This window comes from Kogia breviceps, chromosome 2 (genome assembly GCF_026419965.1).
Source record: "Kogia breviceps isolate mKogBre1 chromosome 2, mKogBre1 haplotype 1, whole genome shotgun sequence".
Classification (NCBI taxonomy): domain Eukaryota; kingdom Metazoa; phylum Chordata; class Mammalia; order Artiodactyla; family Physeteridae; genus Kogia; species Kogia breviceps.
In genome coordinates, this window is record NC_081311.1 from 130,818,318 (window position 1) to 130,831,995 (window position 13,678).

Genomic DNA, 13,678 nt, shown 5'->3' on the forward strand with positions numbered 1-13,678 from the left:
AAGGATAATATGACACCTGAAGGACTTAGCTCCATTGCAGAGTAAACAGCTTATTTTAAAAGAATTAAAGCTAGATAATGACCAAATAAAGAGGATAAAAAGCTATAACCATGAAAGATCAGGAATAATAAAAAAATCTGTTATTTTCTGAAGAAATGCCAGCTCACAATAGACACATTATCACCATGTAGATTGCAGGCACACAAAGATGTAATTAGCAACATAACAAAACTCCAAAGAAGGCTAATAAACTAGGAGAAATAAACATCACTTCAAATGGTTTAAACAATAAATGTAATATTTCTATATAACCATTATGTCATCATTTAAGGATTACATTCTCGGCCTGTCACAACCCTAATAGGTGGGTTTAATAGCACATTTATAAGCATAAAACTGGAAAAATAATAATGTAAAATAAGGTAATTGTATATGAAACTTTGAGGAGAAGGAGTTAACGTAAAGTACAAACAGGTGATATTCTTTAAAGTTCTAAGTAGTCATAAAAGGATTATAGAGCAGAAAATATACAAAACAATGGTGATTATCATTTCACGAAATTTTCATTCATTAATCTAAAGCCCAATTCTTTCTAAAATTCCCAGGTTTACTGGAACTTTTATTAGCACTTTACTTTTTCTCACAATACACATGGCACTGTTTTTAATCCCACATATAAATATGAGTGCCTTCCTGTCACTCAGACCCTTGGTTGGTATGCTGCCTTCCTGGGTGCACTATTTTGTAAATATTCTTTGCTTATGTCTTGAATTGTGTCTCTTCTGTCTTCCCTGGCAGCTGGAGAGCAGGGACCAGATATTAGACTCCCTAACCCTTCCCAATATCAAGTGCAGAGAATGGTGCTCTGGGGTCACTAAAGAAATACGATCACTTAGTTAGTATTTTAGCCCTTCATGAGCCTCAGCAATTTCCCACAAACACCAGATTAAAATTTAGCCTAATTCCAGAATACAGATGTTACAGCCATTGTAGGCAATCATCCACCAAACATTGATTTTGTGTGTTTACAGTAGCAGATTTATAAAAAAGTTAGCTGTTGATATAAGCATCTAATCTCTCTTTTAGAATCTAGGTTTTCATAACTGTCATCCAGAAGACCGTTCTCCATCCTCTAAAATGGTAAATGCATCCATTTAAGAATTAGCTAAAAGACAATGTATGGAAAATGACAATGTTCAGTTTTAGACTGAACATTTTGTCCTCTAGGAGGTCTAGGTGTTGATTTTTGCCCCCTTTTTCTCTCTCACCATCTCTGACACACTTATTTTCCAATGTTTGTTTGAAAATTTTAAATATTCATATAATTATGTTAAGGAGACTAGATGCATTAAGCAAAAATAAGGAATTCAAATATCTGAGATACATGTTTAGCTTGTTGGCTTGGCTGTCACCATTCTCTTTACACTTTTCCCCACATTTCTACCTGATTAAGAAATTATTTAGTTTCTGTTATCAAATTTGTGTGCATGCTCAAATTTGCATTCGTGTTTGACACACACAATCTAAGAAGACATTTTGCTGTATACCATCTGACCAAACTCCCAGTGGTAAATGTTTGCATCACCCAAGCGCTGCTTCTCCCGAGGAATAGCCGAGTTCCACCAGGTTTTACTACTTACTCGTTAAAATGATACAGCAGAGAAATCAGAACATTTACATTCATTCCACATAAAATCCCCAAGCCCAATGTTCAATTTTGAATAGATGGTTTAATTTTGTACCAAATATTATGGCACTGCATTTAAATCACTGACATATCATTACTACATTTTCCTTAAAATAAGCGATGTTACATTGAATAAGACACTTCCACTTAAGAACAACTGGATATGTTCCTGCTTATTCCTATAATACCCAATGAATGAGATAAAAAGCTAGGTGGCTGAATGTCATATTTAGGGTTATACAACACTCAGTAACAGAGATAATTATAATTCTGAACACGTCAATGCTAGTTTATGTTTTAGTTATTATCCATTAAATGAATACATGTTTTTACCACATCTGAAATACTCTGAAAAATAAGGATTTTCTTGAAAATTAAGCAGAAAAAAGTTTGAATCCTGTTGGTGGGGGCCAGTAATAAGAGGCAAAGACAGACTGAGTCACCAATTCATCATATGTAACATTTCCCTCTTTGATATAATACTATGAGTTTTTTTTTTTCTGGCACCATATTCTTTAATAAAGACTGCCAAAAAAAAGGCACTTTTGATTCCATAAATTAAGCACGGATCAATTGATATGTGATTCATCTTAGGAATCTTACTCACTTCATAAAAATGTTTGAAGTTTTCATTATAGGAACAAAATAAATTAACATTCAAATCAAACTACATTGAGATTTCATTAGAAAATCAGGTTGAGTTATTATATTCATAGATTTTGGCCTATAATTTTTTTCTGGTCTAAAAAAATTTTGCATGTACTTATTCAGAATAATAATAGTCACTAACAAGCATTTATTTAGCACCTACTGTTCTGCAAATCAAGCAAGGAAATAGGGAGGGCTGATAGCCTTTGAAGAGAGACTTAGTGTGGCATAAGGACATCATGCTTGGGGAAAATAAACTTTAGGGAACTGAGCATCCAATAGAAAACAAACTAGACAAGAAATTCTTCATCTTTAAAAAGAATGAACAACATTTAGGTGTCCGTATCATTTTTACCTCCATTCTAGATCTTCCTCACATGATTTTTATTGGTTAAGCAGACATAGGGAAATAAAAGAATTTTATTTCCTGGCAACTCCCTCTTTAGTAAAAAGAAAAGGGAAAAAGGTCCCTTTGTCTTTAGTGTAAAGACCTACGACTTAAAATTTCAGTATTCATTAAGTAAGCTGGGATAATTTTAAAGTTCCAAAAAACCATTAAGCAAAATACAAAGTCTGAGAAATACGTCAGTAAAGCTTAAAAAAATGTTTTTCATGAAAGTGTATTACATGGAAATTGCCCATATTTGAATTTAAATTCGAAGCCAAGATTGCCAAACATATAAGGTATATCTATATAAGGTTATACTGATACTAAATGACTGAATACTTTCTACTTCTCTTCACATATCTTTTCCTGTTCCGTTCTAGGAGCATAAGATTTGCCTCCCAAGATATAAAAAAATAATATGTATTATGGAAATTCAAAAGAAATGGCTATCCGAGGGGAAGGGTGCTACAATATTTCATCATAATGCATATTGAGTTTAGCATTTCCATGACCTTGAGCCTTCCAACACCACTTCCAGATAGCCACAATATCCCGCTCACTTAAGGAAATAAGGTGTATTCATCATGTAAAATATTGTATTACTGTATTTGATGCATTTAAGCAAACTTTATTCATCTCACAAGCGTACTTACTTCTCAAGACACAGAGCAACCCAAGTTTTAATATCATGTCACTGTACCTCCAATTCACCTTAATATACTCAGTAGTTCCACGTTATCAAATCATGATCCCTCATTCCTGGAGAAACAGATTGATACAATATTCATTTGACTATGACTAAGGAAAAGTTAAGGAATTCAACAAAATGTTAATGCACCCATAAATTCAATTCAGAGAAGCCGCTTTTTTTCTAGTAGCTTCATTAATAGAATACCAAATTATATTACTCATTATTTTTCAGATTTTGAAGCTAGGTTCAGGTATGTTCTTTGGCATACACTTATACAAAAATAGCTTTAAAACAAACATTTGTTTTAGAAACAAACATTTCTCTAGTGTAGAACATTTCTTTAGGACACAAAACAATATAACTATAAATAAAGACACAAATGTGTCAAACTGCTTGTGGCTGGTATGAAATATTAGCTAACCATGTAAAGAACATTTCCCTTTCTTCAGAAGAACTAGAATAAGTATTTCAATTTCCATAAATATTTGCATACACATATTGGCAGTAACTGTGCATCATGGTATCTTTGAAACAAACAGAATTCAAGGGTTGCCTTGCAATAAGTGAAAATGTCTACACACAAAATGTTAATTAAAATATGTTACATTACCAGAATTTTTCCTGTGTATCTGAAAAGTAGATACCAAATTTAATTTTTAGTAATATGGCATAAGTCACTTAATAATTTAGAAGATCCTTTAGAACAATACGTGCTTATATTTATGAAGCTACATCAACCTGTATCTTAGAATGAATGTGTCGGGTGATAAAGAGAACCCTGCTGTGATAAGACCATCCTTAACAGAGAAATACAAAAAACTCAACAAGCGTGTAAAATCAGGTTACTTGCAATCTCTGTTACTCTGTGCTAAGGCATTATGAAAATTTCGCAATCTCCTTCATTTCCACCCATGTCCTGCCCTTCTATAACATCCTCAACTTTATTTTTAAAGCAGCTGTATTACTTTTTCTAATAAATATCTTTTTCTGTCAAAGCACAAAGCATACCAATATGGTCACACACTGTAATCCAGCTCCACAGGCTTTTTTGGTTGTCGATTGTTAGTAGCATGCAGAAGTAACTAATATATTTTTATAGAGAAAAATTACTAAATTTTTTTGAAACAGACTCTGGATGATTAACATATGAAGAATGATTTGACATATGTTAACTTTTTACGGTATGGCAACAAAACTCATTTTCAAGTGCCATTTTCATTGGTATCTATTCCTTCTAATGAAAAGAAATCCCATCCGCTTATTCTTTTCCAATTCAAAACACATCCATCTCTTGATCACAAGTTTAAGTCAAATATCACTTGGTAAATGATAGTGCCATCCCTCAGTTTTTGATATAGCTTCCACACAGAAGTTTCAAAACAACTCTGTCTAGCAAACACATCACTGTACTTTAAACAGTGATGTTTTCTACCCCATATTTCAGGAAGGTTAAAACACACACACACAGAGGCAAGGATCATCACTGTAGACAACAGATTCTACGTCAGTTTATTAACTCTTTAGGAAGATTAGGTAACACTTGTTTTTAAACTAACTACAAATCAAATCAGGTCTCTATTTTTTTTAATGACTCACAATACCATGTGACCAAGAGATAGATGAGATACGGGAGACAAAAAGAGCTATGTGTTCTGAACTAGCTACCTAAAATCTGCATCTAGTCGCTTTACATTTTAGGAGATGCCTCTTCCTGAGATAATCAAGATACTTTACAACAGGGGATTTAGATTTAATTATCAAACTTTAATACCAAGTTATATAGGTCAAGTGAGTATGTGTGTCTTTCTCCGGAAACAAAGAGATTCAGAATAATAGGATTTCAGATTTCATAGTAGAAACAGCAAGATATGTTTTGAGAATGTCATTTACCGTAACACAAATCAATATTAAATGCTTTATGCAGGAAGCACACTTTCAGAAAATGGGCCCTAAAGCTTTCTGGGATCCGACCCTAATTACTTGAGCAGGCTCTTGCCGTTTGTCTCTCTCTTCAATTATTTACGGGGCAAAAAGAGCCAAATGGCATTGCATTAGCTATATTAAATGCTATGTACTTGGTTTCTAACTTACTAATGGTACATAAAAATTACTAAGGTGAATATGCCTGTAGAAACATGGCCTTTTTCACCTGAGTGTATGTTATTTATTATTCATATAGTTAAGTGTTGAATAGGCTGTCCTTTAGATACCCAATGCTGCATAATTTAAACAAGTGCATTAAACATATATGATATCTAAAAGGTAGAGCATTGATTACACTTCAAAATTTCTTTGAACAACTTATATTTACAGTGTAGCTCACCAAAACACGGCTACCTCCCTCCACTCCCTGAAAACAAATACAGCAGCGACCACACAAGAATGAATGATGGGTACCCTTGCTGCTACCTTCTTGCCGCTTTGTGGCGACCCAAAGTAAAATGAAAATGGGGAGGGGGTGAAAATGAGGCCCTTGAGGGCTAAGAAATTTCAGGTCTCTATGCTAACAAGTGTCCTTTTTACATGGACATATACAAAACTATGATGTAGGTACATAACATGGACCACACACACTTGTAAGAAAGAAAAGCTTATCAAGGTTGAATCAGCGATTCTCTGCACCAGGCCAGAAATGCCCTCTGCCAGCAAGCAGGGCATGATTACAACCTCCCAAAGAAGTTCAGAGGCTGCATCTTTTGTGATCTAGAAGGGCACCAGGAGTCAAGATAAGAGATGCTAATTGCTGAAGAAGTCTGGTGCATCCAACTTTTGCCTTCCCAAACAGTGGGAAAAAGCTTCCAAAGCAGTGAAACCCTCACTCTTCATGGACCCAATATATTTTTTTCCTGAGTTCAGGAGGCATCAAATTCTTATTGTCAAAATAGGATAGGCCCACTAACAACGTACCCAGGGTCCCTGGAAAGCCAGTCGCAATTTGTATGACTACATGTCATCCGCTGTGTTACCTAAGCGTGTTCCAAGGCCGTTTTTGAGAAAGCACCACTGGAAATCGATCTGTGGTAAACATATAAGGTAGTAGGTCTCTAAACTAAATACTAAGTCACTTCTTTCTCTGCAACGAAATCTGCCCATTGTCCCTCCTTTGCAGAAGCTACAGGGAGGATTAAAAGGGACATCAATGAACGCTGAGTGAACTTTGGCCACTTTTCTACCCAAAACAACAGCGTAAAAGTAGAAATCAGTAACCAGGTGAAGTGCCACACCGCACAAAGATCAAGGCGAGGGGCGGGCGCGCAGGGCCGGAGGCGGGGAGGAAAAAGTCCCGTCCCCCGCCTCGAGCCCCAGTTGTCTCGCGCGCGGGAGGCTGAGGGGCGTCCCCGGGGGGCGGGAGGCTCCGCGCCACTCCGAGGGAAGCCGAGAGTTACTGCTCTCCGGGCGAGGCCCAGGAGAAGGGCTCGAAGATCCGCGCCGCCAGCGGGTCCTGCCGCGGGCCCCAGGCGTCGGCAGCCGAGCAGCCAAGGCTCGGCGAGGGGCACCGCTCGGCCCTTCGGCGACCCTCCCCGCTTCCCGGGCCAGGAAGGGGCCGGCGGCTCTTTCCTGTCTAGTCTCTCCCCCCGCGGCTTTCTGTAACCCGATCCCCGCACTCCGCTCCGCGGGCAGCCGCCGCCCCGCGCGCCGCCGGGCTTCGCCCAGGCCAGCGCTATAGTTAGCAACCTTCCATCAACTCCACCGGGGCCGGCGGGGGCTCGCCGCGTGCCCCTCCCGGACCGGAGCCGCGCGCGCCCCCGGAGCCCCCCGCCCCCGGCGCCCTTTACCTTTGCTTGAAGATACTGGGGGTAGTAGTAGGTGGCGTACTGAGGGTACATCTGCTGTTTCCACACTTTGCCCATGAAGCTGGAAGGGAGCCTGCCGTGCAGGGTCGCGGGTACTTTGGGGTTTCCAAGTCTCGGTCTCTCCTGCCTCTCCCTTTCCGGCGGTGGCTGCTGCCGCTGCTCCACCTCCCAGCCCGGACCAGACGTCCTCCTCCTCCTCCTCCTCCTCCTCCTCCTCCTCCCTCTCCTCCTCCTCCTTCTGCTCCCAGACAGAGAGAAAGACACTGCAGAGCGCAGAGGGCACCCCGGACAGGGCGCTCGCAAGGAGTTGCCTCCCGGAGCCCGAGTGCTCCGGGGCTGCCAAGGGCTGGCGGGCTGGCGCGCTGGCCGCGCTCCTCTGCGGCGAGCAGGCTCAGCGGGGCCGGGAGGTGATCAATACAAGTGGAAAGTGCTGCTGCTGCGGCGGCGGCGGCTGCGCTCCGTGCCAGGCGGCATCTGGGGTGGGTGCGCCCGATTGGGAGAGGGGAGAGGGGCTGGCGTGCCGAAGCCGTGGGGGAAGGGCGGGCGGGGGCGGGGCTTGGGCGTCGCGGAGCCGGGACCGGCTGGAGGTGAGGGCTGAGTTTTAACCACTCCTCACCTCCCAGGCTTGACGGGCGGAAGCCTTGGGAGCCCGAATCGCTTTGTGTTGGTGGTGGAGGGTTGGGGTAGATTTGAGGGGGGACCCAGCTTAAGAACTGCAGAGTGGACACCTTCTTTGCGGGGATCCAGCTTAAGAACTGCAGAGTGGACACCTTGTTTGCTTTCATGAGTTTTTATCTCCTTAAGGGGGAGGGGAGGTAAGGGGGAAAGAGGAGGAAATCTGATTCATCTCTCACTTCCCGCCCCCCGCCCAATAATTTTTTTTTTTTTTTCACAAGAGAAGGAAAATGATTTAGTGCCCAACCACAAGGCTGGAGTGGGGACACCTGGGTTCGGTTCCCCCCAGGCCACAACACTAATTTTCTAGGTGACCTTGGGAGGGTTAGTGTCCTTCGGATTGGTGAGTTTGGTGAGATATGAGAGGTGAAATCATGCCCTCTGCACAAGAGGAGGCAAAGCACTCAAACACATATACACACACGCTCCTCACAACAAATAGACGGATCTTTCTAAGGGGGAGATGTCGCAAAGAGGCAGAATGTTATTATTAGAGGACACAATATAGACATCAGCTTTTCTCTGCCTCTTTCTAATGCTGCCAGACAGTCTGACAACTCCCACTCAGGAACAAGGAAACTCCCTGAGTTTGGAATATTTTAAGGCCATTTTGAAAGTCATGCTGGCATATTGTTGCAGTGTGCTTCAGTGACATATTAAAATCAATCTCTCCCTTTCTGCCTCTCTCCATCTCCTAATTGTCACAGCTCCAGACAGCCCCAGACAGCAGTGGTTCAGTTCACTACATAACTGGATATAATTTAATGGAGTTAATTGGTCCCTGAAGCTGCCTGTAGAAGACTTTTATATTCTAGCTCAACAAGAGATAGTACCAAAAATGTACAAATAGGATAAGTAAGAAAGCACCTTCAAATTGGAGTTGTTATGCATCTAATAAAATGTAATGAAAAATTAATTTGTTATTAAATAGACCTTGATTACTCTGTTTTGTCATCTGGGTTTTCTGAGAGTCTGTTTTCATAATAGCACAAAGGTAAATCAAACTGAAATGGAATGCATGATTTTGTCAAACAGTTACATTTTTATTTGATTACATTTCAAAAGATTTAGTAAGATACTTTAAAATGATGCAATAGTGAAATGAAACCTTTATCATCTTTATATGATTTAGACAAATTTCTAGGTTATACATTTTGAAAAAACAAATGTAAGTTCATATGAGAATATTTTGGATATGCCAGGAGGCAAATCACGTTCTTTTAAAAAAATTAACAGTTAACCCATGTGAAATCCTATAGCTGAGCTTCTGCTGTATGGTGGGCCCTGTTGAGGTTAATGTCAATCTGAAGGTCGGGGTGGTTCATTGCCTAGCTAGGGGATCTAAAAATAATTCTTTATACTGTTTCAGTGTGGCACTCTTGAATGCATTTGATAAGAGAACCATGTGAACTAACCTGTGTTAAGAACCCAGGAGGACTAGGAATGATGGTTTACGGGAGTGACGGAAGGAAGAGAACAAGTTAAGAACAATCTCAGGAGTTCTAGGCCTGAGTTGATAAAAGAAATTACCAAACTCAGACTGTTCTACTTTTTTCTGGATGATGAAAATTCAGTCTGTTTTACAGAGCCCAGAAGCACACCCACAATTATGCAGACACTTGATTTATGACTGCGGTGGTATTGCAGAGCAGTGGAGAAAGAATGAGCTTTTCAATAAATGATTCTGGGTCAACTGGCTATCCATATGGAAAAATTGAAATTGGAGCCCTGCTTCACAAAAGGGGAAGAAAGAATTTCAAATGAATCGAAGACCTAGATGTAAAAAAACAAAACTATAAAGCTGTTAGGAGATAATATAGGAAATATCTTGATGGCATTGAAGTAGGGAAAGATTTCTTTAATAAGGTAACCAAGAATACCAGATTGATCAATTTGACTCTTAAAATTCAGAACACTGATTCATCAAAGGATGCTATAAAGAAAGTGAAAAAGCAAGCCACAAAATAGTTATTTGTAATCCATATAACTACAAAAGGGTAATAGAATATATAAAGAACTCCCTGAAATCAATTTTAAAAAGAAAAACAACATGTTAAAACATGAGTGAAAGATTAAATGTGTGTACTTCATAGAGGAGGAAACACAGATGTCCCTATGACATATGAAGAGATACTCATACTCATTAGTAATAAAGGAAATGTAAATTAAAATAATAATAAGATACCATTTCATACTCACCAGATTGGCAAAAATTAAGAACTCTGAAAATATTAAGAGTAGGTGAAGATGTAGAAAAGGGGAAAACCTCAAAAACACTGCTTACTGGAGGAAATGTAAATTGGTACATTCACCACTTTAGAAAACAGTTTGATATTCCCCAATATATTTGCATGTATGCTATGGCACAGTAATTGTAGGCATCTACCTCAGAGAATTCCGTCTATCTGTGTACCAAGAGAAATGTACAGGAGTGTTCATAATATACAGAAAATAACTTAAATGTCTACCAAGTGTAGAATGGATAAGAAGTCTGTGGTATATGCCTACAATGGAACATTTTGCAGCAGTGAAAATGAATAAACTATAGGTAAAAGCAGTAACACGGATCATTTCAAAATTGATGTTGCAAGAAGCAAGTCAACATAAAGCATTCCATTTGCATGAAGTTGAAGAACAGAAAAAAAAATCTTAACAGTATGTTATGTAAGAATAGTTACATGAGTAATGGTTTTAAAACTATAAAGAAAAACAAAGGGATTATAACATAAAATTCAGAATAGCGGTTTATCTCTGAGGGAGAAGAAGAGTGAGATGTTCACGGAGGGTTGGAAGGGGACTTGTAGAGATGGTAATGTTCCATGTTTTGCACTGGGTTGTGGATATATAAAAATATATTTCAGTACTTTTCTTTAAGTGGTTCTAAGACTCCTTTGTATGTTTGCTGTATTTCTTACTAAAACATTTTAAAAACAAAACTCAGCTTTTAATTTTATTCATGATCATTTTCAAACATATACCAAAGCAGAGAGAATAATGATTCCTCTATTCCTAATACCCAGCTCCAAAATTTATCAACATTTTGTCATTCTTGTTTCCCTCTCTCTTCCTCTGCTCTCTCTCTCACAAACATGCACACACACATTTTAATTTTTCTGGAGTGTTTTAAAGCAAATCCCAAACATTGTATCATTTCACCTGCAACACTTTTTGATATCTACCTCTAACAAGTAAGAACTTTTAAAAACACAATATCATGATCACCTGTAACAAAGTTGACGACAATTTGTTAAGATCAATACCCAGTTCTTGTTCATTTTTCTCCAATTATCTAAAAATCGCTTTTTGTCATTCATTTGTTTAAATCAGGATGAAACAATGTCCACATGTTAAATTTGGTTGATATATCTCTTAAGCCTCTTTTAATATATAAATGTTCACCCCCACTTACTTTCTAAATTGATGTTTATCTGTTAAAGAAATCAAGTCATTTGTCTTATAGAATTTCCCACATGGCTGACTGCAACCTCGTGGTGTCATTTAAAGTTGATGGTTAGTTCTAGAGATTTAATTACATGCTGGTTCACTGTTTTTGGCAAAGAACACTTCATAGATGGTGCTGAACACACATAGGTGATGTGATGTCCATCACATCACGTCAAGAGAGACACATAATATCTGGTTGTCTCATTTGAGTGATGTTAAGATTGATCAGAAGTTCAGGTATTATCAGTTTGATTTATCCCCTAAAAAGTTCCATGGTTTTAATAGTCATTCATAACTTACCTCCATCCATTATTTCATTAGGGGTTACAAAATTGTGGTTTTCATAATTTTTTCATTCCTTCTTTACTTATTAGTTGGAAATTGTCTATGGAGAAGAATTTTTCTCTCTTCAATTCTTTGGTTAACTTGAAATACAATTAGCACAGGAAGAGCAGGATAAATGTCCCCCTATTTACCAAGTTTCAGAATAATGAATTGATGCCATAGGAAACTCCAAAGCTAACCAGCTTTAAGTGACATCCTGAACTTGTGAATTTTTATAGGTTTGATTTGTTCCAATCCACCACAATCATTATTCTTGTTGATGCTCAAACTGTCCCATCTTCAGCTGACGAGAAACCCTTCAAATTGTCTCTTGTGGCTTTTTTTTTTTTTTTTTTTTACCAGACCCCAAGAGTCTTTGATGATAGATTTTGTTGCTTTCTAGCATAGCAAGATTGTCCTGGGTCCTTGTACAGCTCATGCCCGCACCTGGATTAGCTTTTTGTGTGTGTGTGTGGTACGTGGGCCTCTCACTGTTGTGGCCTCTCCCGTTGTGGAGCACAGGCTCCGGACACGCAGGCTCAGCGGCCATTGCTCACGGGCCCAGCCGCTCCGCGGCATGTGGGATGTTCCCGGACTGGGGTATGAACCTGTGTCCCCTGCATTGGCAGGCAGACTCTCAACCACTACACCACCAGGGAACCCCGGATAAGCTATTTTTCTAAGAAACCCACATCAGCTTGCTCTTAAAATGTTTTTTCAACAACAAATTCCTTAAAATGTGTTTTTTATCCTTACTACACGTGGGGGAAGGAGCTCATGAAATATTCTTCATGAAATTTGTGCCAAGATGACCCTTAGGAAAGCATGAGCCATTGGTGTTTTCCCCAAGAGAAGTTATACCTTTATAGCTTCACCAACAATTAAGAAATATCCTCTATGTGTAGGACATTGGGGATACAGTTGGCTTGGTGTTTGCCTGCATAGAGCATACAGTCTAGGGAGAGAGACAGAGATAAAACAATAATAAATTATGATAAACTCAATGAAGAACGCAACATGCTAATGGGAGGAGAGTAACTTTGTGGGAGCTGGTTAGGAATTTTAAGTAGTCAGGGAAAACCACTTTGAGGAGACATGATAATGAGAGTGGGTCATCCATAAGAACCTTGGATGAGGTGAAAGGTGGGGGGTTGTGCCTCTGTAGAAGCAACCCCAAGTTAAAGACTTGGAGGCCCACATTGTCCCATCGAAGATCTCCAATCTGGTTACACTTATAACTAAAGGTAAACTTGTTTTTTCAGTACAGTTCATCAGAAGTGGACCAAACAAATTAGCATTGATGAATGCCTTTGTTCTAATGCCATCTATCTGAGAGTATTGAAATAATTGAAGGATAAAATTAGAAATTTTGCTATGAAAAGCCCTGGTGCTAGAGCATCAGTGAATTGGAAATGGGATTTAGATTCATCAGAAAGACTTCATGCAGAACTTGGAGAATTTACTTCCACACTAGGTAACTAGGTGATGTCTGTAATACATTTATTAAACACTTAAAACAGAATGGCCACATAGCTTTAGCAAGGTGAAAGTGTGACTGACATATATGTTAGAGTTCTTAGATGGTTAAACAAATAATAGTGTAGATAAAAGGGAACCATTGGTTATAATGTACAATGAAGTTTTGTCATGAGTAGGGAATTATTTTACAGTCTTCGGGGAAGGTATGTATAAATCACTGATGTTTCTCAGGTATTTATCCTCAAACCTTATTTTGAAGAGACCTGTCTTAAGAAACTAAAATCTTGTTACCTTTATAAGTAGCAATATACTTTAACATTTTTTCCATCAAGGTGAAACACAAATTTAAAAATTCTCAGAATGTGTCCCTTATCCTCCACCAGAGTTTGAGAAGCACTGTTTAGTTCACTTTTTTTTTTTTAAATCACAGCTCAAAACTCCCTTCCTGACCACACCTTCTCATTTTTCCATATTGATTTCTCTCCTTGTGACTTGTAGTTCTTTCCTCTCCTTCATGCCTGCTCCTTCTAACCTTCACCAAATTGTAC

General features: G+C 38.9%; 1 protein-coding gene across 4 annotated transcripts in view; it reads right to left on the reverse strand.

Annotated features, from left to right (window-relative positions):
- Positions 1-7,976, reverse strand: part of RBMS1 (RNA binding motif single stranded interacting protein 1) — a 212,885-nt gene extending 204,909 nt beyond the window's left edge. For 2 of the 4 annotated variants that reach the window (XM_067026163.1, XM_067026161.1), the window contains exon 1: positions 7,191-7,726. In XM_067026163.1, the coding sequence (XP_066882264.1) occupies positions 7,191-7,265 (75 nt within the window). In that variant the 5' untranslated portion in view covers positions 7,266-7,726. Of the gene's footprint in view, positions 1-7,190 lie in introns of all 4 variants that reach the window. The other 2 variants (XM_059053805.2, XM_059053808.2) reach the window with 2 other exon arrangements.
- Between the last annotated feature and the right edge of the window lie 5,702 nt (positions 7,977-13,678).